General features: G+C 41.1%; 1 protein-coding gene across 5 annotated transcripts in view; it reads left to right on the top strand.

Moving 5' to 3' along the window:
* The window catches only part of Nak (Numb-associated kinase), a 555804-nt gene that overhangs the window by 231349 nt on the left and 297287 nt on the right, over positions 1 to 27168 (top strand). For all 5 annotated transcript variants that reach the window (XM_071680832.1, XM_071680812.1, XM_071680802.1 and 2 more), the window contains 2 exons: positions 7663 to 7766; positions 9753 to 9966. In XM_071680832.1, the coding sequence (XP_071536933.1) occupies positions 7663 to 7766; positions 9753 to 9966 (318 nt within the window). The remainder of the gene's footprint in view (positions 1 to 7662; positions 7767 to 9752; positions 9967 to 27168) is intronic.

Genomic DNA, 27168 nt, shown 5'->3' with positions numbered 1-27168 from the left:
CCAGTTTTTCTCCATTCATACTTACCTCCCAATTAACTTGACCCTCAACCCTACTGTACCTAATAACCTTGCTCTTATTCACATTTACTCTTAACTTTCTTCTTTCACACACTTTACCAAACTCAGTCACCAGCTTCTGCAGTTTCTCACATGAATCAGCCACCAGTGCTGTATCATCAGCGAACAACAACTGACTCACTTCTCAAGCTCTCTCATCCCCAGCAGACTTCATACTTGCCCCTCTTTCCAAAACTCTTGCATTCACCTACCTAACAACCCCATCCATAAACAAATTAAACAACCATGGAGACATCACACACCCGTGCCACAAACCTACATTAACTGAGAACCAATCACTTTCCTCTCTTCCTACTCGTACACATGCCTTACATCCTCGAGAAAAACTTTTCACTGCTTCTAACAACTTGCCTCCAACACCATATATTCTTAATACCTTCCACAGAGCATCTCTATCAACTCTATCATATGCCTTCTCCAGATCCATAATTGCTACATACAAATCCATTTGCTTTTCTAAGTATTTCTCACATACATTTTTCAAAGCAAACACCTGATCCACATCCTCTACCACTTCTGAAACCACACTGCTCTTCCCCAATCTGATTCTCTGTACATGCCTTCACCCTCTCAATCGATACCCTCCCATATAATTTACCAGGTATACTCAACAAACTTATACCTCTGTAATTTGAGCACTCACCTTTATCCCCTTTGCCTTTGTACAATGGTACTATGCACGCATTCTGCCAATCCTCAGGCACCTCACCATGAATCATACATTAAATAACCTTACCAACCAGTCAATAATACAGTCAACAATACAGTGATAGCAAAGTGCTCTCAAGTCAAATAATGAATGGTGATACAAGAAATTTTGCAGCTTTATACAAACAACTAATTTTGAAGATATTGATTGTATATAAAAGGAGTAGATTTGAAATAAAGTGACAGAGTGGAGCAAAGTAGATTTTTTAAAGGACTTGGATGTGCAGAAGCTCACATCATGAGAACGGTACAGAAAACATTTTAGAAAAGAACTGTGTTTGTTTCATTTTTCTTGAAGGAGAAAAGGTATTTGTTTGTGTACTAAGTAATGGATTGAGTACTGTAATAAGTATGTCATGTGGGAGGACAAATATACAGTATTACATGTGTTAGAATTATTCAACTTCATGAATGTTTTGATGATAGATTTAAGATTATATATATTATATTAAGAGTGTGGCCCAAAAGGCTAAGGGGCAGCACTAATTATGGAGACTCTATTGCCTTACCTACCCCTTGAGGAAGTTCCAGTTGGAACAGGCATCAGAGATAGATAGGTTATTTAGTATTTAGATATGATGAAGTGATATGAAAAAGGTGTGTCTTTTGGTGAAAGTAAATCTTGCAGTCTGCTTATGTTAAAGAGATGATTTGGTTGTAAAGATTTGCAAAAAAACAAGAGCCACTGAATGAATTTGGGAGTGTGTTTTAGAAAATTGACTGTGAGTACAGGTTTTGTCTCTCAGTTTGATGCTCTATGGTCTGGCAAATCCCATGGTCCAGCACGTCTTGAATCTGCCACCATTAGTTTGTGGATCTGCCACCAGGGTGGTGCTGTTAATAGCCCTAAGGCACCAAAATGTTTAAACTGCAGCCAAGCTTATTAACAGTCCTCTTAATTTCTTATATTCAGTTTTTTGCTGAAAATGAAAGCCAGAAAAGTTTAAAGTTTCAGAAAACTTTGAAAGGTGCCAGGAGTACACAATTAGACACCACTTGTAAAGTGGTTTGTGCTGCAACATAATGAAGGTGTAAGCAATTCTGGGGAGATGCTTATCGAGCAGACCAAAGCTTTTCATAGAGAACTAAAACTAGACTGTGACTGAATATTTGCAAGGATGGTTACACAAGTTTAAGAGGAGACATGGAATTTCAGCACAGTGTGTGCAGAGAAAAGTATAATGCTGATGCGGAAGCTTGTAGTGTAAGATTGTAGTAAAAGAATTGATAAAAACTCCAATTCTCTATCAAACAACCAACAGCAATACATACAGGGCAAGAGAGAGAGTGTACGAGCCAGTTGCCCTTCTGGGACTGATGCAGTGTGGGCTGGCTGCCTTGATGATCACAATTAAACAACAGTAGTAACAAGAGTTGACCAAAGTCAAATACCAACCTATGGTTTTTTTTTTTTTTTTTTTTTTTTTATACTTTGTCGCTGTCTCCCGCGTTTGCGAGGTAGCGCAAGGAAACAGACGAAAGAAATGGCCCAACCCCCCCTCCCATACACATGTACATACACACGTCCACACACGCAAATATACATACCTACACAGCTTTCCATGGTTTACCCCAGACGCTTCACATGCCTTGATTCAATCCACTGACAGCACGTCAACCCCTGTATACCACATCGCTCCAATTCACTCTATTCCTTGCCCTCCTTTCACCCTCCTGCATGTTCAGGCCCCGATCACACAAAATCTTTTTCACTCCATCTTTCCACCTCCAATTTGGTCTCCCTCTTCTCCTCGTTCCCTCCACCTCCGACACATATATCCTCTTGGTCAATCTTTCCTCACTCATTCTCTCCATGTGCCCAAACCATTTCAAAACACCCTCTTCTGCTCTCTCAACCACGCTCTTTTTATTTCCACACATCTCTCTTACCCTTACGTTACTTACTCGATCAAACCACCTCACACCACACATTGTCCTCAAACATCTCATTTCCAGCACATCCATCCTCCTGCGCACAACTCTATCCATAGCCCACGCCTCGCAACCATACAACATTGTTGGAACCACTATTCCCTCAAACATACCCATTTTTGCTTTCTGAGATAATGTTCTCGACTTCCACACATTTTTCAAGGCTCCCAAAGTTTTCGCCCCCTCCCCCACCCTATGATCCACTTCCGCTTCCATGGTTCCATCCGCTGACAGATCCACTCCCAGATATCTAAAACACTTCACTTCCTCCAGTTTTTCTCCATTCAAACTCGCCTCCCAATTGACTTGACCCTCAACCCTACTGTACCTAATAACCTTGCTCTTATTCACATTTACTCTTAACTTTCTTCTTCCACACACTTTACCAAACTCAGTCACCAGCTTCTGCAGTTTCTCACATGAATCAGCCACCAGCGCTGTATCATCAGCGAACAACAACTGACTCACTTCCCAAGCTCTCTCATCCCCAACAGACTTCATACTTGCCCCTCTTTCCAGGACTCTTGCATTTACCTCCCTAACAACCCCATCCATAAACAAATTAAACAACCATGGAGACATCACACACCCCTGCCGCAAACCTACATTCACTGAGAACCAATCACTTTCCTCTCTTCCTACACGTACACATGCCTTACATCCTCGATAAAAACTTTTCACTGCTTCTAACAACTTGCCTCCCACACCATATATTCTTAATACCTTCCACAGAGCATCTCTATCAACTCTATCATATGCCTTCTCCAGATCCATAAATGCTACATACAAATCCATTTGCTTTTCTAAGTATTTCTCACATACATTCTTCAAAGCAAACACCTGATCCACACATCCTCTACCACTTCTGAAACCGCACTGCTCTTCCCCAATCTGATGCTCTGTACATGCCTTCACCCTCTCAATCAATACCCTCCCATATAATTTACCAGGAATACTCAACAAACTTATACCTCTGTAATTTGAGCACTCACTCTTATCCCCTTTGCCTTTGTACAATGGTACTATGCACGCATTCCGCCAATCCTCAGGCACCTCACCATGAGTCATACATACATTAAATAACCTTACCAACCAGTCAACAATACAGTCACCCCCTTTTTTAATAAATTCCACTGCAATACCATCCAAACCTGCTGCCTTGCCGGCTTTCATCTTCCGCAAAGCTTTTACTACCTCTTCTCTGTTTACCAAATCATTTTCCCTAACCCTCTCACTTTGCACACCACCTCGACCAAAACACCCTATATCTGCCACTCTGTCATCAGACACATTCAACAAACCTTCAAAATACTCATTCCATCTCCTTCTCACATCACCACTACTTGTTATCACCGCCCCATTTACGCCCTTCACTGAAGTTCCCATTTGCTCCCTTGTCTTACGCACCCTATTTACCTCCTTCCAGAACATCTTTTTATTCTCCCTAAAATTTACTGATAGTCTCTCACCCCAACTCTCATTTGCCCTTTTTTTCACCTCTTGCACCTTTCTCTTGACCTCCTGTCTCTTTCTTTTATACTTCTCCCACTCAATTGCATTTTTTCCCTGCAAAAATCGTCCAAATGCCTCTCTCTTCTCTTTCACTAATACTCTTACTTCTTCATCCCACCACTCACTACCCTTTCTAAACAGCCCACCTCCCACTCTTCTCATGCCACAAGCATCTTTTGCGCAATCCATCACTGATTCCCTAAATACATCCCATTCCTCCCCCACTCCCCTTACTTCCATTGTTCTCACCTATGGTCTTATTACATTAAATACTTGACACAAAGCTGTGATAAAGTTTGTGTATGAATTTGCACTGTTAGTGGCAGACAAAAACTTAGCCCTAGAGCATGTGTATAATGCTGACGAATCTGCCTTGTATTGGCGTCATATGCCATGAAGAGCCCATGCCCAAGATAATGTGGAGTCTCCATTTTAGGATGCTTGTGATGTAATCTGATGTAACAATAAAAACCTTGTTTGGAAGCATTAATGGTTGTATTATTTCCTGTTTTAAGCTTTGTTCTGCCTTTGATAATACAGCAATATGTATGTGGAATGAGCTTGCAAGACTAGGGGTCGGTCATATATTTACATAGGTGGTTCCCTTAGGGGTCAGTTTATGTTTTCCAACATTTTCTGTGGTCTAGCACTGGCCAGTTCCCAAGATTGCTGGATTGAAGAGGTTCAGTCTGTATATAGAAAATGAAGGTAGTTATATTTAAAAAATCTAAATGATGATAGGTTGTTGAATATATACGGTTAGACTTGAAGTTAGAAATATATAAGGTTAGATGTTTTGAGGTGCCTGAGGATTGGCGGAATGCGTGCATAGTGCCATTGTACAAAGGCAAAGGGGATAAGAGTGAGTGCTCAAATTACAGAGGTATAAGTTTGTTGAGTATTCCTGGTAAATTATATGGGAGGGTATTGATTGAGAGGGTGAAGGCATGTACAGAGCATCAGATTAGGGAAGAGCAGTGTGGTTTCAGAAGTGGTAGAGGATGTGTGGATCAGGTGTTTGCTTTGAAGAATGTATGTAAGAAATACTTAGAAAAGCAAATGGATTTGTATGTAGCATCTATGGATCTGGAGAAGGCATATGATAGAGTTGATAGAGATGCTCTGTGGAAGGTATTAAGAATATATGGTGTGGGAGGCAAGTCGTTAGAAGCAAAAGTTTTTATCGAGGATGTAAGGCATGTGTATGTGTAGGAAGAGAGGAGAGTGATTGGTTCTCAGTGAATGTAGGTTTGCGGCAGGGGTGTGTGATGTCTCCATGGTTGTTTAATTTGTTTATGGATGGGGTTGTTAGGGAGGTGAATGCAAGAGTTTTGGAAAGAGGTGCAAGTATGAAGTCTGTTGGGGATGAGAGAGCTTGGGAAGTGAGTCAGTTGTTGTTCGCTGATGATACAGCGCTGATGGCTGATTCATGTGAGAAACTGCAGAAGCTGGTGACTGAGTTTGGTAAAGTGTGTGAAAGAAGAAAGTTAAGAGTAAATGTGAATAAGAGCAAGGTTATTAGGTACAGTAGGGTTGAGGGTCAATTCAATTGGGAGGTGAGTTTGAATGGAGAAAAACTGGAGGAAGTGAAGTGTTTTAGATATCTGGGAGTGGATCTGGCAGCGGATGGAACCATGGAAGCGGAAGTGGATCATAGGGTGGGGGAGGGGGCGAAAATTCTGGGAGCCTTGAAGAATGTGTGGAAGTCGAGAACATTATCTCGGAAAGCAAAAATGGGTATGTTTGAAGGAATAGTGGTTCCAACAATGTTGTATGGTTGCGAGGCGTGGACTATGGATAGAGTTGTGCGCAGGAGGATGGATGTGCTGGAAATGAGATGTTTGAGGACAATGTGTGGTGTGAGGTGGTTTGATCGAGTAAGTAACGTAAGCGTAAGAGAGATGTGTGGAAATAAAAAGAGTGTGGTTGAGAGAGCAGAAGAGGGTGTTTTGAAATGGTTTGGTCACATGGAGAGAATGAGTGAGGAAAGATTGACCAAGAGGATATATGTGTCGTAGGTGGAGGGAACGAGGAGAAGAGGGAGACCAAATTGGAGGTGGAAAGTTGGAGTGAAAAAGATTTTGTGTGATCGGGGCCTGAACATGCAGGAGGGTGAAAGGAGGGCAAAGAATAGAGTGAATTGGAGCGATGTGGTATACCGGGGTTGATGTGCTGTCAGTGGATTGAATCAAGGCATGTGTATGGGGGTGGGTTGGGCCATTTCTTTCGTCTGTTTCCTTGCGCTACCTCGCAAACGCGGGAGACAGCAAAAAAAAAAAAAAAAGATGTTTTGATATCTTTCTCCTGACCCTGATCTATGCAGCTAAAATACAAACATGGAATGTCACAGAAGTCATGAAACCAGGCTGTGGAAATTAGCTATTTGAGAGGAGCATGCGGTATTACTAGATGGAATGAAGAACGAAATGAGGTGGTGTATGAGAGATGTGGTATGGTAGGGAATTAATTGTGGAGTGGTAAAGTAAGGGAAATTAAATACTTTGAGGTGTTTGGCAGGTAGATAGAATGCTGGATGGGATTTTACAAGGAGAGTGTATGATAGTACAATTAAAAGGGGTTGGTTTGAGAGGAAGACCACCTGTGACATGAGGAGACAAAGTGGAAGAGTACTGGAGGGGGAAAAATGGTGGAAGAGTGTGTGGAATGGTGTATATGAGAGAGGTGTATAAGGACAGGGATAAGTTGAGTTGCTGGAGGGAATGAGTGTCAGAGATATAGACAGACAATTATGTAGAAATGATACCATTGTTCATTTGTTTCTGACAATACCTGCATTAAAGGCAGGTAGACAAAAAGAAAAACACTAAGGATCATGGAATCAAAGCTTTGTAACTATAGTTTCAAAAGGTAGACTGACAGAAATTTAAGAAAAGTAATGAGATCCATCCCTCATGTATTTCAAGTTTTTAGTAGCTAAGAGTGATTTCCTTTAAAGAGTAAATGAGGGGGTTTTTAATGATAGAATGAGGAGTGAGGAAATCAGAGGAGATATTGGTATTCATAAATACAAGTGTTAGTAAAAATGAGATGGAGCACTAGTTTTAGTATGAACATTTGGAGAGAATGAATAGGTACGATTGAAGTGAATGGAAGTAAATATAGAGGACATCCCAAAGTGAAATGGAGACAGAGTCGAGAAGGGGTATACAAGGACATACTTGTGAGTGAACCCAAAGAAATTTGTACAGATTGTGTTACATAGAGAAAGCTTTTCAAGAGCCACTGTGAGTTGTAGTGTAATAGAGACAATAGAATATTAAAACTTTGTGTCCCTCTGTATATTATCTTTTGATAGCAGTCTGCCATTTTTAACTCTCAGTCTTTGGTCCTAATGAATGTGTGTTTCTGTTTACTCTTATAAGCAGCAATCGGGTTTCCTATGAAATCATGATTTTTACTTTCTTTTTGCAGGTTATATGTTGGACCTAGACCCAGACACACGGCCAGACATCTACCAAGTTGCCAGTTTGACCTTCAAGTTGGCCAGTAGAGAATGTCCTGTCAGAAACGTCAATGTAAGACATGATCAGATACAGGTCATTTGAAATAAGAGTATTATTGATAGAGTGAATAAATTCTTTCTGCCTTTCCCTTGTTACTATTTTTAGTTGTTCATCGGTTTTGAATACTCAGAAGTCAGAATAAGTTTTTTCCATTATCATGTCTGAATCATGACTTGGCAATGATGCCCTTTTTTCATAATTGTGTACAGAGAAGTCAGATACTATGTCTTAAACTTGGCCATAGCTTCCTTGTGATCTTGCTTGTCTTTAGCTCGTTTCCTTTTTTTGGTCCCACTCAGTATTGCCTAATCCTCAGTGACGTGTATCCTCACCCAAGTCCAGAGATGTACCAAAATGCTCAATACTTCAGTCCTATGAGCTTTATCTTGCAAGCAAGGAGAGGAAAGCCAGGTCAGGGTTATCTGATCAACTCATGGGTATTGAAAATAAGAGGCAAGGGGACAGTCGGGTTCTGTAATTGTTGTGGGGAAATTATATCTTCTGTGTATACTTGTGGCAGAGTATCAGATTAGGCTGTGATGTTTAACATACTTAGTCATACCCAACTTAAAAAGGAACACTGCTTAGTTGCATAACCTACACATTGTGCACTGTGGCATGGCCCATGTTGATCAAAAAGTTAATGATGTTTAGATTCCTGAAAGCTGCGTGAAAATTCTCTTCTAGAATGGAGTGAGGCCTGCCCATTCGTTAACACGTTTCCACTGACAGATTGACAGTAAACTATTAATTCATGCAGTTTATAACTTGCCAATATTGATGAAGCTGCAAAAACAAATGAGAGTGGAAATGCATGCATTAGCTGGCTGCTTGGACTAAGAGCGTGCATCTAGTTGCTGTACTCTTCTCACCACTGGATGTTCACCAGTAGGGTACTTGACAAATGCAGTTCAAAGTAAGTAGATTAAGGGATAAGATATGGAAGAGACTTTTATGGGACTTATCATCTACTAATAGAAAAGCCTTCTATAGGTCCTACCATCTACTGATGGAAAAGCCACTCATACTTGTATTGTCACTCTGTCTGACTCTCATCCCTGAAGGTTCATCATATTCCGTCATCATAATATGGTTGACTTATCTGAGAGACCCCCCTAAATAGGGTGAAGGGCAGATATTCCAAATGCTTTGCATTAATGCTCTTCTAAGGAAGAGGATCACAGTTTGGGTAGCTGATTTCTCTTGGGAAATATATGAACCAAGTGCTTCAACTGAAATTCACTGGAGAAACAATTATTGCAGTCAAGGGGGAGTTTGTTCACCTCCAGTTACTTGAAGATGTGATAAAGACTAAGGGGATTGTCAAAAATTCTCCCTTTACCCTTCTGACTGTCATGGTTGAAGAGATTGTTCTTGTCACCTGGGCCTAGAGAAATGTGGTTTGTAAGAGAGAAAAGAATAAAGTTATCAGTCTCACTGGAACAGTTTCTGGATGATTTGTAGATTTTTGGTCATTTCCCTTGAAAGGTGTTTTATCAGAATACCCACTTTGTGGTGTGTGGGTGATGTCAGCATTGGGGCACAGGGCTTGGGGTAATTGATTTTGCCAAAAAACATATGGCAGACATGAGATGTGTGCTGGGTTATAAGCCTGCTGTAACATATAAATAGAATTAGCCCAAGTTTTTCCTGCACTAGTGAAGTGATATCATTTTATTTTCAATTAATCTATTGTTTGTTTTTTATTGTGTGAGAATCAATATTTTGCATTGTTGCCAGTATTGATGATTTGGTTTTAAATTTGATTATCTGTGTCTTTTAGGAAAACAGTTTTTGGTGTTAGAAATGTATTTACTTTAGAAAGAATCCATATGATTGACTCCTTCAACAAAAAAGAATCCTTTAGAGTACAATTAACTTTGTATTCAGTGTCATACCAAATTTTATTTTCTGTGCACATCACCACCCTTTTAAATATGAATATAGACACCATTGTTGAGAAATTGTAATGAAGCATATGCTTATGTTTCCCTTCAGAATATGACTGTGCCATCTCTGGACCAACTGTGCCAGCTAGTAAGTGAAAGAGAACAACAGTCATCAGTCAAAATGAATCGTGTAGCTGCAGGACCAGTGATAGAGAGCACATCAGTGGCTCCTCGGCAAAGACCAAAGGCTTCCCAACACCCATCTTCCCTTTCTGCTGCCAGTGGTGCTCTTCCTCTAGGTTTGCCACTTCAAAACACACAAGGTATATTATCCTAGTTTTATTGCTTATTCATACATTTGGGTGTGTTGAGTAGTTTTTACAAGTACTGTATATAGTAATTACCTGCCAGAAATTAGTAATTACCAGTGAAATGTGAGGAATTGTGTAATCAAATGGGTATCTGGTAAAAAGTCTCCAAGACTCGCTCAGTTATTATTGTTGAACACTGTATTGACTGTTAAAGTGCTTTGAAGCTTTATTGTTAAGGTGTCCAGTATCGATGTAGAAAGATGGTTATTGGTTATAGTGTTTGAGAAAGCTTGTGCATGCACCCTCTTGCTTTTGATGGATGATCTCTACAGAGAATTGGAATAATTTATATTGATAAAAGGAAGATGCACATACATTCTTAGATGCCTTTCCATGCACTGAGCAAAGTTTTAAGTGTATCATTTAGTTTTTGTATGTTTAGTTTTTTATTCACCTTAAAGCCCAAAATGAACGTGTTCCTTTTGAACTTCGATGTTCAGTTTGATTTGCTAGGAAAGTGTGTTGAAGGTTGCCAAGTGAAATGTTGATGATTCCTACATGGACTAAACATGAAAACCCCAAGGAGATGCTCTGACAGAAATTAAGGTGTTTAGAAAAAAGGGGATTAGGGAAAAGGACTCTGCCATTGTGTCTTCTGTTTGTCTTAGAAGGTAATGAAGAGGGGCAGGAGTGAGAGGGGTGGGAATCTTTACCTCCTGTATTATTACTTTCTTATAGATGGATCAGAGGAGGGAGCTAAGTAAGAATTTTTCATGTAAGGCCCAGATGTCTGTTCTTGTTGAGACCCAGCTAATGTGGGAAAGGCAAGCATATATAAAAGAAAGAAAAAAAACAGGCTGCATGAACTGAGAGGCTGTATTAATCCAGTCCATGTATATGGGAACGGAGGTAAAGAAATAAGTAGAGAAGGTATGCAAGTAACCAAGCCTCATGATAAGAGACCTTAATAATATTTGATAGAGAATGAAAGAAGCAACACTGTAATAAACAAAGTGGTTCAGGTTAAGAGGTGGGAAACTAAAGAGTTGAAGAAGTGAATTGATTTTTACTGTACTGTGTTAAGGAAGAAGGTGGAAGAGTCTTCCATACACATGATGCATCTGTTTACGCAGGTTGTGTCCTTGTTGTCAAGTGAAAATTTGAGACTGTAATGGAATCTTTAGCATTTTGAGAGGTAGTCTTAACCTTTTCAATTATATGAGGTTTTCAAAAAAGATCAGAGGCTGCATTGATGCTAAGCATAGTGATGGATTTGGGAGTGGAACAAAAGAATCTTCAAAGGAAACATTGTAGTCCAAAGGAAATACAGAGGGAGACGTATGAAGAAACTGGGTTTTAGAAACATTTAAGTGATTAGAAGGCTTCTAGTTTGTTCCAAAATGAAGGAAAGAGTTATAAAAAGGTTGAGAAATAGTGCAGATGAGTAAGGTTTGATGCATTTAAATGAAATGAAGAATTCAGTTAAGTCATCAGCATAAGGATAAAGAGGAGCATGATAGGAAAAAGAGTTTTGATCCAAGAACAGGTACAGAATTGGACTGATTGAAAATTATAGAGGAAATGGTAAGTCAAAGGGTAGAGATTAAGAAATGTCAGTCCATTCTCAATTCATTGGGGCAGATAAGGTACATACAGCCTCCTCAGCTTGAATCAGCCCTTCCCCATTTCTTAAGTCATGAGGCTGTGTCCAGTATGTTAAAAGTGAAGGATGAAATTAGATATCCCGAAGTCTCTGCTGTAGGATGACCAGTTTGGAGGTTGATAAGAAAGATAGACACCTATAGATTTTGACTTGCAGAAATTATTGGTGATCAAAGACAAGACTGAGATGTAGGAAGTAATTCTTTGACTTTTGAGGAAATAGTTATATGTTCAGTATAGGACTTGGAAAGTTTTCTTGTCTTTCTTGATAATGGTCTGAAATAGATCAAATTTTGAAAAGAAAGTTTAAGTGTTGATCTTGAGGGAAAGATGATATTAGTGAGCAAGCATAGGCATGAACTCAGAAGCACATTTCTTCAAAACATGAGGGATGTACTTTGCTCTTCTCTATAAAGGGGAGTGTTTCTCAGAGCTGATGATCAGAAAATGAATTAATCATTATTATTATTATGATAGGAGAGAGAATACATCCCATGTATTCCCTGCGTGTCGTAGAAGGCAACTAAAGGGGGCGGGAGTGTGGGGTTGGGGACCCCCCCCGTAATGAAATTTCTAAAAGGGGAAATGGAAGGAGTCATACGGGGAGTGCTCATCCTCCTCGAAGGCTCAGATTGGGGTGTCTAAATGTGTGTGGATGTAACCAAGATGAGAAAAAAGGAGAGATAGGTAGTATGTTTGAGGAAAGGAACCTGGATGTTTTGGCTCTGAGTGAAACGAAGCTCAAGGGTAAAGGGGAAGAATGGTTTGGGAATGTCTTGGGAGTAAAGTCAGGGGTTGGTGAGAGGACAAGAGCAAGGGAAGGAGTAGCACTACTCCTTAAACAGGAGTTATGGGAGTATGTGATAGAGTGTAAGAAAGTAAACTCTAGACTAATATGGGTAAAACTGAAAGTGGAAGGAGAGAGATGAATGATTTTTGGTGCCTATGCACTTGGTCATGAGAAGACAGATCATTAGAGGCAAGTGTAGGCAAGTGTTTTGGGAGCAGCTGAATGAGTGTGTTAGCAGCTGTAAGTGCAGAATGGCAAAAGGTGAGAGCAGATAACATAAGGGGAGTGGGTGAGGAATGTGATGTATTTAGAGAAGCAGTGATGGTTTGCACAAAAGATGCCTGTGGAATGAGAAAGGTGGGAGGTGGGCAAATTAGAAAGGGTGAAAGGGTAATGAATTGTGGGATGAAGAAGTAAGATTGTTAGTGAAAGAGAAGAGAGAGGCGTTTGGAGGATTTTTGGAGGGATTTAGTACAAATGACTGGGAGATGTATAAAAGAAAGTGGCAGGAGGTTGAGAAAGGTGCAAGAGGTGAAAAAGAGGGCAAATGCAAGTTGGGGTTAGAGAGTATCATTAAATTTTAGGGAGAATAAAAAGATGTTTTGGAAGGAGGTAAATAAAGTGCGTAAGACAAGAGAACAAATGGGAACATCGGCGAAGGGAGCAAACGGGGAGGTAATAACAAGTGGTGGTGAAGTGAGAAGAAGATGGAGTGAATGTTTTGAAGGTTTGTTGAATGTGTTTGAAGATAGAGTGGTAGATATAGGGTGTTTTGGTTGAGGTGGTGTGCAAAGTGACAGGGTCAGGGAGAATGGTTTGGTGAACAGAGAAGAGGTAGGGAAAGCTTTGTGGAAGATGAAATCCAGCAAGGCGGTGGGTTTAGATGGTATTGCAGTGGAATTTATAAAAAAAAGGGGAGGTGACTGTGTTGTTGATTGGTTGGTAAGGATATTCAGTGTATGTATGGATCATGGTGAAATGCCTGAGGATTGGCAGAATGCATTCATGGTGCTATTGTACAAAGGTAAAGGGGATAAAGGTGAGTGTTCAAATTACAGAGGCATAAGTTTGTTGAGTATTCCTGGGATATTATATGGGAGGGTATTGATTGAGAGGGTAAAGGCATGTACAGAGCATCCGATTGGGGAAGAGTAGTGTGGTTTCAGAAGTGGTAGAGGATATGTGGATCAGGTGTTTGCTTTGAAGAATGTACGTGAGTAATACTTTGAAAAAGAGATGGATTTGTATGTAGCATTTATGGATCTGGAGAAGGCATATGATAGGGTGGATAGAGATGCTTTGTGGAAGGTGTTAAGAGTATATGGTGTGGGAGGTAAGTTGCCAGAAGCAGTGAAAAGTTTTTACCAAGGATGTAAGGCAAGTGTACGAGTAGGAAGAATAAGATTCGTTCCCAGTGATTGTTGGTTTACGGCAGGGGTGCATGATGTCTCCATGGTTGTTTAATTTGTTTATGGATAGGATTGTTAGGGAGGTGAATGCAAGAGTTTTGGAGAGAGGGGCAAGTATGCAGTCTGTTATAGATGAGAGGGCTTGGGAAATGAGTCAGTTTTTATTCGCTGATGATACAGCATTCGTTGCTGATACAGGTGAGAAACTGCAGAAGTTGGTGACTGAATTTGGTAAAGTGTGTTGGTAAAGTGTGTGAAAGAAGAAAGTTGAGAGTAAATGCAAATAAGAGCAAGGTGATTAGGTTCAGTTGGGTTGAGGGACAAGTTAATTGGGATGTAAGTTTGAATGGAGAAAAAATGGAGGTGAAGTGCTTTAGATATCTGGGAGTGGACTATGTAGCGGATTGAACCATGGAAGCGGAAGTGAGTCACAGGGTGGGGCAGGGAGCCAAGGTTCTGGGAGCATTGAAAAATGTGCGGAAGGCTAGAACGTTATCTTGGAGAGCAAGAATGGGTATGTTTGAAGGAATAGTGGTTCCAACAATGTTATATGGTTGCGATGCATGGGCTGTAGATAGGGTTGTTTGTAGGAGGGTGCATGTGTTGGAAATGAAATGTTTGAGGACAATATATGGTGTGAGGTGCAAATAAGAGCAAGGTAATTAGGTTCAGTTGGGTTGAGGGACAAGTTAATTGGGATGTAAGTTTGAATGGAGAAAAAATGGAGGTGAAGTGCTTTAGATATCTGGGAGTGGACCATGTAGCGGATTGAACCATGGAAGTGGAAGTGAGTCACAGGGTGGGGCAGGGAGCCAAGGTTCTGGGAGCGTTGAAAAATGTGCGGAAGGCTAGAACGTTATCTTGGAGAGCAAGAATGGGTATGTTTGAAGGAATAGTGGTTCCAACAATGTTATATGGTTGCGATGCATGGGCTGTAGATAGGGTTGTTTGTAGGAGGGTGCATGTGTTGGAAATGAAATGTTTGAGGACAATATATGGTGTGAGATGGTTTGATCGAGTAAGTAATGAAATGGTAAGAGAGATGTGTGGTAATAAAAAGAGTGTGGTTGAGAGAGCAGAAGAGGGTGTGTTGAAATGGTTTGGACACATGGAGAGAATGAGTGAGGAAAGATTGAGAAAGAGGATATATATGTCAGAGGTGGAGGGAGGAAGGAGAAGCAGACCAATTAGAGGTGGAAGGATGGAGTGAAAAGGATTTTCAGCAATCTGGGCCTGAACATACAGGAGGGTGAAAGGTATGCAAGAAATAGAGTGAATTGGAACAATGTTGTATACTGGGGTCAACATGCTGTCAGTGGATTGAACCAGGGCATGTGAAGCATCTTGGGTAAACCATGGAAAGTTTTGTGGGGCCTGGATGTGGAAAGGAAGCTGTGGTTTCAGTGCATTACATATGACACCTAGAGACTGAGTGTGAACAGATGTGGCCTTTTGTCTGATCTTGGCGCTGCCTTGCTGTTGGGGGAAGGGGACTGCTATTTCGTGTGTGACGGGGTTGCGATGGGAATGGATGAAGGCAGCAAGTATGGATATGTACATGCGTATATATGTACATGTATGTATACTTTGAAATGTATATGTATGTATATGTGTGTGTGTGGGCATTTATATATATACATGTGTATGTGGGTGGGTTGGGCCATTCCTCGTCTGTTTCCTTGTGCTTCCTCACTAACGCGTGAGACGGCAGTTAAGTATAATTGAAAAAATATTATTATTATACATAATCGCTGTTTCCCTCATCAGTGAGGTAGCACCGGGAAAAAGACAAAGAATGGCCCATCCACTTATACACATTTATGTGCACAACGCCCACATACGCACGTATACATACATATATCAGCATATACGTACACATATGCAGACATTACATGTATACACCTATGCAGACATACATACATACACATGTACATCATACTTGCTTGCCTTCCTCCATTCCTGTCACTACCCCGCCCCACAGGAAAACAGCATTGCTATCCCCTGCTTCAACAAGGTAGCGCCATGAATACAGTCAAAAAGGCCCCGTTTGTTCCCACTCAGTCTGGCTGTCATGTAATGCACCAGAACCATGTAAATCATGTGATGCAATATTTGATTAGGAAATATCATTCTTTTTGTCTATTTTTGTTTCCTATTTTTTTTAATACCCAATTGCTTCTCCTGCTTTTGAGAGGCAGCGTTTGGATCAAAGAGAAAATGGCCTCACATGCACATCTCCACTTAAGCTGTCACGTGTTGTGTATTGAAAAAAGAGCCTGACTTCCGCAGTCAGGCCTTCCAGGCTATTTCATGGTCAATCTTGACCGCTTTATATACCCTTGCTTGTCAACCTCCCCCACCCTCCTCCTCGTCCTCCCCCTATTCCTGTTCCTATTCCTCCTCTTTCTCCTATTCCTCGTCCGCTTCCTCCTATTCCTCCTCCTCTTCCTTCTCCTCACTCCTCCTCCTCCTTCCTTCTCTTCCTCCTCCTCCTCCTCCTCCTATTCTTTCTATTGCTCCTCCTATTACTCCTCATCCTATTCCTCCTCCCATACCACAGCAGTCCTTTTGATTCTAACCCATTCATGCTTCACACCCTTCTGAATGTTCATCCCCTATTATCCCAAAGGCTTTTCACTCCATCCTTCTCTCTCTCTCTCTCTCTCTCTCTCTCTCTCTCTCTCTCTCTCTCTCTCTCTCTCTCTCTCTCTCTCTCTCTCTCTCTCCCCCCCCCCCCTTCCCACCACTTCTGATACATAGGTCCTCTTAAGTCTATCCCTCCTTTAGTCCTCTTCTCTATACATGTCCAGCCCATTTCAATGCATCCTTGTATCTCTCTCAACTAAACTGCAGAAAACCACACCTCTGTCATTCTTTTTCATCCCGCCACATGTTCTTGTGAGTGTTTCATTTCCAGAGTGTCCTCTCTCCTTTCTTTTATGAACAAGTCCCAAGACTGACAGCTATTGAATAGAAGTACAAAGGAGTTTAAACAGCAATTGACCAGTGAGTCCTTTCAAGGCAGTTTGTGTAAGTGGAAGATATCAGAAACATAGAGATCAATGTGTTAAGAGTAGAAAAGCAGAACAGACAGGTGCAAAATGTACCACTTATTTGTATTAGAATTCCATTACCACATGTGAGCCAAGTCCATTAATATATCTTTGTCTGCGTAGTTGCAGAGGTTCAGTTTCTGCTATAGCTTTATTTCCCATCTAGCTGTCATCTACAAATTTTGATGTCTTATAACACAACTCACTGTGTCTTATAACACACCTTACAGTTTCATTAATAAGTATGACAAGCTGTAACTGAACTCTGCTTGCTCAAAGTCACTCCTTCAGTGAAAAGTCATCTTTGATGAGGGTCACTGGGATTGCTGTCTTATCAGAGAACTTCTCACTCCAAAAGAGTCAACATTTTCTTGCTACTGGAACTAAAGCAGCCTTAGGTTGCAGGAGCATTTGGAAGGTTCTGGATAATGCCAGGACTCTCTCTTAGAATCATGGGGTTATTATAAATAGATAAAGAAATATGAGAGAGATGACTGGTCTGAAGATTGATCCCTGCAACGTACTTGTTTTATTTATCTATTCTGAGGCTTGATTATAGTCACAACTCATTTTATGGCCAGTTTTCTAACCTCTGATGTAAACTTCTCTATACCACAAGACATAATATGCCAACTTTCTCTAAAGTGGGAATGTATCAAAATGCTTCATGAAAAACTAAATGATTTCATCATATGCTTTACTCTTTTCATACATGTTCATTGTCATAAAAGAAATCCAGCAGATTTGTCAAACTAAGAGAAATCAGGGAGATTTGTCAAACATGAATGATTTCATCAAAAGCCATGCTGCAAATCTTTGATTAAATGATAATCAGTAAATGATGTACAACCTTGCCTTAAATTAGGGTTTCCATAAGTTTATTTGCCTAAGACATGAACTCTTAAATTGTGCAACTCTTCATGTTTTGCATGAAGATGTAATTTTATTTCCCTAACAGAATATTTGTATATTGTGTTATTGAAGGAAATACCCCAAAAAGTAGCATTTTTCCCCTGAACTGATGTTGAGTGGATGGGGGAGGGGCCTGGCTAGTGGTATGGTTGCTTCCTGTTCATATATGAATAGTTTTGTTTTACACACACACACACATACACTGACACCTAAACACTTTGCAGTATCGTTTTTTACAGGTGGAGTAGCACTTTACTCGTCCCATCCATATCATTTATATTTATATTTACTTATATGTTTTTAAAGGTTGTACAATTAGTGGTTGGATACAAGGTCATGTTATTTAAGAATAAAAAGGGAAGTGCATGGTGGATAAATTAGATTAGAAGTATTGTGCAAGAGAAGAAGAGGGCATATGGTAGATTGCTCAGAAGGAATACAGTAGTGGTAGTTGAGCAAAGGAGGAAGGAAGAATATAAGATGTGTAAGTGGAATGTTAAGAAGCAGTTAGAGGAAATCAAAGAAAGAGTAGATGAAGATTTTGGAAGAGTTGTTTGAGAAGTTTAAGGATAATAAATTTTTCTTGAAGGAGATGAAAAAGGTGGCATTAAAAGTGGAAATGTTAATTTGGGAAGTAATTACAGAAGGGGAGTTGTTGAATCAAAAGGAGGAAGTGAAAGGAAGATGGAAAGAATGTTTTGAAGAACTGATGAATGTGGATAAGGTAGCAACAGTTGCATGCATAGGTTTCGAGGATGGAAGGAAAAGGACGTGAGTGCCGAGGTCTATAGCAGGAAGGGAGGTAAAAAGGATGCTAATGAGATTGAAGGTAGGAAGGCACCAAGAGTGGATAGGATTATGGCTGGAATGCTTAAGTATGGAGGAGAAAGTGTGATAGATGGGATACATTTGATATGTTAATTAAAATGGAAACAGAAGGTTGTGCCTGAGGATTGAGGAGTGAGGAGTGAGTTATTTTTGGTTGTTTATTCAAAGGAAAGGTGTTAATGATGTATGTAGCAATAATAAGGGAATAAATCTGTTAAGTATACCAGGAAAAGTGTGTGCAAGAATGTTGATTGATAGAGTGATGGAAGTGACTGAATGCAGAATAAGTGAGGAGGAAAAGGGTTGTAGGAAAGTTAAGGTATGTGTGGATCAGATTTTTTGGTGAAAATTGACCGGGATAAAGTTAAGAAAGTTAAGAAGGTGTGTGTAGCTTTTATAGATCTGGAAAAATTGTATGCTAGAGTAAAGTGGAGTGCCTTACAGGATTTGCTAAGGATATGAGGGGTGGGAGGACTACTTGTACAGATGCTCCCAACCTTCGATGGTTTGATTTAAGATTTTTTACTTTACGATGGTGCGATATTCAACACTTTATTATAAAATAGGCTCTGTGTTGGATGCTTTTGTCCAACTGTAGGCAACTGTAAGTGTTCTGAGAATGTTTAAGGTAGGCCAAGCCAAGCTATGATGTTTGGTAGGTTAGATGTACAGTATTAAGTGTATTAAATGAATTTTCAACTTAGGATTTCTCGGAATATAACCCCATTTTCTGTTTCCCATTTTAGAAAGTTAAAAATACAAGGAGGGGAGGATTTCTGGCCCCCCGCTCCCGTCCCCTCAAGTTGCCTTCTACGACACACGAGGAATGCGTGGGAAGTATTCTTTCACCCCTATCCCCAGGGATAACATACTTATATTATTGCATGACAGCTAGAGACTGAGTGTGAATGAATGGGGCCTTTGTTGTCTTTTCCTAGTGCTACCTCGCACACATGAGGGGGAAGGGGGATGGTATTCCATGTGTGGCGAGGTGGCGATGGGAATGAATAAAGGCAGACAGTGTGAATTGTGTGCATGGTTATATATGTATGTGTCTCTGTGTGTATATATATGTGTACATTGAGATGTATAGGTATGTATATTTGCGTGTGTGGACGTGCATGTATATACATTGTGTATGGGGGTGGGTTGGGCCATTTCTTTCGTCTGTTTCCTTGCGCTACCTCGCAAACGCGACAAAGCAAAATAATATATTAAAAAAATAACCCCATTTTAGGTCAAGGAGCAACTGTATAGTATGTAAGCAAAAGCGTGTGTAAGAGTGGATGGAGAGTTGAGTGAAAGTTTTGGTACGTATGGGTGTGAGGCAGGGCTGTGTGATGTCACCGTGTCTTTTTAAAATTTATATGGATGAAGTAATCAGAGAGGTGAAAGCAAAACTAGGGAAAGGGTTGCAGAGTTGGAGTGTGGTGGTGAGTAATGGTTGCTAGTGACAAGTCTGTTTGTGAATGACACTTCGTTGTTTGCTGAGAATGAAGAGAAGTTGCAAAAGTTGAGTGTGTTCTATGATGTGTTTAATCCTAGGAAATTGAAGGGAAATGTGATTGAAAGTTAAGTATTGGTGTTTGAAAGGAGACATAGTGAAAGTATAGATTTTGCAAAATGCTATAGAGTGAAAGAAGAAATTGTACTAAACTGTGTTTAGATATAGGGGAGAAAGACAAAGAGATGAAAAAATTTAAGTATTTAGGAGCCATCTTAGGTAAGTTTGGTGAAATGGAATGAGATAAAGGGGAGAACAGTTCAGGGAAGAAGTCATTAGGTCTATTGATAGAATAGTGAAGGGTGTATGTATTGGTATGGAAGTGAAGAAAGGATTAAGGGGCAGCATGTTCCTCCTGACCCTGACCTATATAGCAAAATATGAACATGGAATTAAGTCACAGGGTCAAGAATCCAGGCTGTGGAAATTAGTTATTTGCGGGAAGCATGTGGTGTTCAGCTAAGAAGCAGCTTTGGAGTTCACTAGTTATGGAGACTCTATTGCCTTGTTCACTCCCTTGAGGGAGCTCCAGTTGGAAGAGGCATCAGAGATATAGATAGATAGATAGATAGGTTTGGGCATGTGGAAAAAATGCAAGATAAGGAGTTTACAAAGAGGATTTTTGATAGTAAAGTTAAAGGGATGTCTGGAGGGTTGTCTGATCATTATCTTGTGGAGGCGAAGGTGAAGATTTGTATGGGTTTTCAAAAAAAAGAGAGAATGTTGGGGCGAAGAGGGTGGTGAGAGTAAGTGAGCTTGGGAAGGAGACTTCTGTGAGGAAGTACCTGGAGAGACTGAGTACAGAGTGGAAAAAGGTGAGAACAAAGGAGGTAAGGTGAGTGGGGGAGGAATGGGATGTATTTAGGGAAGCAGTGATGGCTTGGGCAGAAGATGCTTGTGGCATGAGAAGCATGGGAGGTGGGTTGATTAGAAAGGGTGGTGAGTGGTGGGATGAAGAAGTAAGATTATTAGTGAAAGAGAAGAGAGGCATTTGGACGATTTTTGCAGGGAAAAAATGCAAATGAGTGGGAGATGTATAAAAGAAAGAGACAGGAGGTCAAGAGAAAGGTGCAAGAGGTGAAAAAAAGGGCTAATGAGAGTTGGGGTGAGAGATTGTCATTAAATTTTAGGGGGAATAAAAAGATTTTCTGGAAGGAGGTAAATAAAGTGCGTAAGACAAGGGAGCAAATGGGAACTTCCGTGAAGGGGGCTAATGGGGAGGTGATAACAAGTAGTGGTGATGTGAGGAGATGGAGTGAGTATTTTTAAGGTTTGTTGAATGTGTTTGATGATAGAGTGGCAGATATAGGGTGTTTTGGTCGTGGTGGTGTGCAAAGTGAGAGGGTTAGGGAAAATGGTTTGGTAAACAGAGAAGAGATAGTAAAAGTGTTGCGGAAGATGAAAGCCGGCAAGGCAGCAGGTTTGGATGGTATTGCAGTGGAATTTATTAAAAAAGGGGGTGACTGTATTATTGACTGGTTGGTAAGGTTATTTAATGTATGTATGACTCATGGTGAGGTGCCTGAGGATTGGCGGAATGCGTGCATAGTGCCATTGTACAAAGGCAAAGGGGATAAGAGTGAGTGCTCAAATTACAGAGGTATGAAGTCTGTTGGGGATGAGAGAGCTTGGGAAGTGAGTCAGTTGTTGTTCGCTGATGATACAGCGCTGGTGGCTGATTCATGTGAGAAACTGCAGAAGCTGGTGACTGAGTTTGGTAAAGTGTGTGAAAGAAGAAAGTTAAGAGTAAATGTGAATAAGAGCAAGGTTATTAGGTACAGTAGGGTTGAGGGTCAAGTCAATTGGGAGATGAGTTTGAATGGAGAAAAACTGGAGGAAGTGAAGTGTTTTACATATCTGGGAGTGGATCTGGCAGCGGATGGAACCATGGAAGCGGAAGTGGATCATAGGGTGGAGGAGGGGGCGAAAATTCTGGGAGCCTTGAAGAATGTGTGGAAGTCGAGAACATTATCTCGGAAAGCAAAAATGGGTATGTTTGAAGGAATAGTGGTTCCAACAATGTTGTATGGTTGCGAGGCGTGGGCTATGGATAGAGTTGTGCGCAGGAGGATGGATGTGCTGGAAATGAGATGTTTGAGGACAATGTGTGGTGTGAGGTGGTTTGATCGAGTAAGTAACGTAAGGGTAAGAGAGATGTGTGGAAATAAAAAGAGCGTGGTTAAGAGAGCAGAAGAGGGTGTTTTGAAGTTGTTCGGGCACATGGAGAGAATGAGTGAGGAAAGATTGACCAAGAGAATATATGTGTCGGAGGTGGAGGGAACGAGGAGAAGAGGGAGACCAAATTGGAGGTGGAAAGATGGAGTGAAAAAGATTTTGTGTGATCGGGGCCTGAACATGCAGGAGGGTGAAAGGAGGGCAAGGAATAGAGTGAATTGGAGCGATGTGGTATACCGGGGTTGACGTGCTGTCAGTGGATTGAATCAAGGCATGTGAAGCGTCTGGGGTAAACCATGGAAAGCTGTGTAGGTATGTATATTTGCGTGTGTGGACGTATGTATATACATGTGTATGGGGGTGGGTTGGGCCATTTCTTTCGTCTGTTTCCTTGCGCTACCTCGCAAACGCAGGATACAGCAGCAAAAAAAAAAAAAAAAAAAAAAAAAAAAAAAAGTTTGTTGAGTATTCCTGGTAAATTATATGGGAGGGTATTGATTGAGAGGGTGAAGGCATGTACAGAGCATCAGATTGGGGAAGAGCAGTGTGGTTTCAGAAGTGATAGAGGATGTATGGATCAGGTGTTTGCTTTGAAGAATGTATGTGAGAAATACTTAGAAAAGCAAATATGGATTTGTATGTAGCATTTATGGATGTGGAGAAGGCATATGATAGAGTTGATAGAGGTGCTATGTGGAAGGTATTAAGAATATATGGTGTGGGAGGCAAGTTGTTAGAAGCAGTGAAGAGTTTTTCTCGAGGATGTAAGGCATGTTTACGTGTAGGAAGAGAGGAAAGTGATTGGTTCTCAGTGAATGTAAATTTGTGGCAGGGGTGTGTGATGTCTCCATGGTTGTTTAATTTGTTTATGGATGGGGTTGTTAGGGAGGTGAATGCAAGAGTTTTGGAAAGAGGGGCAAGTATGAAGTCTGTTGGGGATGAGAGAGCTTGGAAAGTGAGTCGGTTGTTGTTCGCTGATGATACAGCGCTGGTGGCTGATTCATGTGAGAAACTGCAGAAGCTGGTGACTGAGTTTGGTAAAGTGTGTGAAAGAAGAAATTTAAGAGTAAATGTGAATAAGAGCAAGGTTATTAGGTACAGTAGGGTTGAGGGTCAAGTCAATTGGGAGGTAAGTTTGAATGGAGAAAAACTGGAGCAAGTAAAGTGTTTTAGATATCTGGGAGTGGATCTGGCAGCGGATGGAACCATGGAAGTGGAAGTAAATCATAGGGTGGGGGAGGGGGCGAAAATCCTGGGAGCCTTGAAGAATGTGTGGAAGTCGAGAACATTATCTCGGAAAGCAAAAATGGGTATGTTTGAAGGAATAGTGGTTCCAACAATGTTGTATGGTTGTGAGGCGTGGGCTATGGATAGAGTTGTGCGCAGGAGGGTGGATGTGGTGGAAATGAGATGTTTGAGGAAAGTGTGTGGTGTGAGGTGGTTTGATCAAGTAAGTAATGTAAGGGTAAGAGAGATGTGTGGAAATAAAAAGAGTGTGGTTGAGAGAGCAGAAGAGGGTGTTTTGAAATGGTTTGGTCACATGGAGAGAATGAGTGAGGAAAGATTGACCAAGAGGATATATGTGTCGGAGGTGGAGGGAACGAGGAGAAGTGGGAAACCAAATTGGAGGTGGAAAGATGGAGTGAAAAAGATTTTGAGTGATTGGTGCCTGAACATGCAGGAGGGTGAAAGGCGGGCAAGGAATAGAGTGAATTGGATCGATGTGGTATACCGGGGTCGACGTGCTGTCAGTGGATTGAATCAGGGCATGTGAAGCATCTGAGGTAAACCATGTAAAGTTCTGTGGGTCCTGGATGTGGTAAGGGAGCTGTGGTTTCTGACATTATTGCATGACAGCTAGAGACTGAGTGTGAGTGAATGGGGCCTTTGTTGTCTTTTCCTGGCGCTGCCTTGCGCACATGAGGGGGGAGGGGGATGTTATTCTGTGTTGTGTATATATATGTGTACGTTGGGATGTGTGGGTGTGTATGTTTGCGTGTGTGGACGTGTGTGTGTGTGCATGTGTGTGGAAGTTGGTTGGGCCACTTCTTTCGTCTGTTTCCTTGCACTGCCTCGCAGGCGCGGGAGACAGTGACAAAGCAAAATGATAATGATAATAAAAAGTTAAAGGGGTTGGTGTGAGAGGAAGACCACCTGTAACTTGGGGAAATAGAGTGGAAGAGTACTGAAGGGAGAGAAATGGGAGAAAAAAGCATGGAATGATGTGTGCGAGGGTAGCATATCAGGACAGGGATAAGTGGAGACTTTTGCCATGGCCACCCCCTTGATGCAAGTACCTAATGGGAATCGGCATCGAGATATAGGTGGCTAGCGTATCCTTTTTTTATGAGTAAGAATGGTGAACAGCTTATGGAGCTGTGTACTGAAAAAGGATTGGTGATTGGGAATGCTTGGCTTGAAAAGAGGGACACAAGCATGCATGGGTAATTTGAAATGATAAAAGGGGCATTATTGGATTATGTACTAAATGTTAGGTGTGCAAAAGAGACTCTGGGATGTAGAATGTGTTGAGAGGGGCAGGTGGAGGGGTATCTGATAATTATCTTGCAGAGGCAGGGGTGAAAATTTATATAGATATTCAGAAAACACAAAATTATTTGAGTGAGAAGAGAGCGGTGAAAATAAGTGAGCTTAACAAATGAATATTTTTTTTTTCAAAATAAAAAAACAAATAAATGTGTTATTTAATATATGTATGACTCATAGTGAGGTGCCTGAGGATTGGCGGAATGCGTGCATAGTGCCATTGTACAAAGGCAAAGGGGATAAGAGTGAGTGCTCAAATTACAGAGGTATAAGTTTGTTGAGTATTCCTGGTAAATTATATGGGAGGGTATTGATTGAGAGGGTGAAGGCATGTACAGAGCATCAGATTGGGGAAGAGCAGTGTGGTTTCAGAAGTGGTAGAGGATGTGTGGATCAGGTATTTGCTTTGAAGAATGTATGTGAGAAGTACTTCGAAAAGCAAATGGATTTGTATGTAGCATTTATGGATCTGGAGAAGGCATATGATAGAGTTGATAGAGATGCTCTGTGGAAGGTATTAAGAATATATGGTGTTGGAGGCAAGTTGTTAGAAGCAGTGAAAAGTTTTTATCGAGGATGTAAGGCATGTGTACGTGTAGGAAGAGAGGAAAGTGATTGGTTCTCAGTGGTGTGTGATGTCTCCATGGTTGTTTAATTTGTTTATGGATGGGGTTGTTAGGGAGGTGAATGCAAGAGTTTTGGAAAGAGGGGCAAGTATGAAGTCTGTTGTGGATGAGAGAGCTTGGGAAGTGAGTCAGTTGTTGTTCGCTGATGATACAGCGCTGGTGGCTGATTCATGTTTGAAACTGCAGAAGCTGGTGACTGAGTTTGGTAAAGTGTGTGAAAGAAGAAAGTTAAGAGTAAATGTGAATAAGAGCAAGGTAATTAGGTACAGTAGGGTTGAGGGTCAAGTCAATTGGGAGGTAAGTTTGAATGGAGAAAAACTGGAGGAAGTAAAGTGTTTTAGATATCTGGGAGTGGATCTGGCAGCGGATGGAACCATGGAAGCGGAAGTGGATCATAGGGTGGGGGAGGGGGCGAAAATCCTGGGAACCTTGAAAAATGTGTGGAAGTCGAGAACATTATCTCGGAAAGCAAAAATGGGTATGTTTGAAGGAATAGTGGTTCCAACAATGTTGTATGGTTGCGAGGCGTGGGCTATGGATAGAGTTGTGCGCAGGAGGATGGATGTGCTGGAAATGAGATGTTTGAGGAAAGTGTGTGGTGTGAGGTGGTTTGATCGAGTAAGTAATGTAAGGTAAGAGAGATGTGTGGAAATAAAAAGAGCATGGTTGAGAGAGCAGAAGAGGGTGTTTTGAAATGGTTTGGGCACATGGAGAGAATGAGTGAGGAAAGCTTGACCAAGAGGATATATGTGTCGGAGGTGGAGGGAACGAGGAGAAGTAGGAGACCAAATTGGAGGTGGAAAGATGGAGTGAAAAAGATTTTGTGTGATCAGGGCCTGAACATGCAGGAGGGTGAAAGGAGGGCAAGGAATAGAGTGAATTGGATCGATGTGGTATACCGGGGTTGACGTGCTGTCAGTGGATTGAATCAGGGCATGTGAAGCGTCTGGGGTAAACCATGGAAAGCTGTGTAGGTATGTATATTTGCGTGTGTGGACGTATGTATATACACGTGTATGGGGGTGGGTTGGGCCATTTCTTTCGTCTGTTTCCTTGTGCTACCTCGCAAACGCGGGAGACAGCAAAAAAAAAAAATGTGTTTGAAGAAATACCTGGAGAGATTGGGGAATGAATAGCAAAAGGTAAGAGTAAACAAAGCAAGGGAAGTGGTTGGGGGAAAGGGATATGTTCTGGGAAAGTGTTGGCATGTGTGAGGGAAGTGTGTCACATGCAAAAATGGGAAGTGGTTAGGTGAGAAAGGGAAGTAAATGGTGGGATTATGAAGTAAAGTTGCTAATGAAAGAGGAAAGAGAGGTCTATGGACACTACTTACTGGGAAGGAGGACAGTTGGTGGAAAAAGTACAGAAGATGGCCAGAGGTGAAGGGGAAGGTGCAGGGGTTGAAAGAGATGGCAAATGAGAATCAGGGTGATCAAGTATCAGTAAACTTCAGGGAGAATAGGATGTTTTGGAAGGAGGTTAAAAGTGTGAGAAAAACAAGAGTACAAATGGGAACTTGAAGTGAAGGGAACAACTGGGTAAGTGAATACAGGTAGTGATGAGCTGAGATAGGATAAGTATTTTGAGGGATTGTTGAATATTTTTGATGATTAGGTGGCAGATGTATGGTGTTGACAAAGTGAGAGAGTCTTGGGAAATGATCTAGTGAAGAAAGTGGTGGTGAAAACCTTAAGATGAAAGATAGCAA

This window comes from Panulirus ornatus, chromosome 2 (assembly GCF_036320965.1).
Source record: "Panulirus ornatus isolate Po-2019 chromosome 2, ASM3632096v1, whole genome shotgun sequence".
NCBI lineage: Eukaryota > Metazoa > Arthropoda > Malacostraca > Decapoda > Palinuridae > Panulirus > Panulirus ornatus.
Note: the sequence above shows the minus strand (reverse complement) of the source record. Positions and strands in the feature narration are given on the sequence as shown.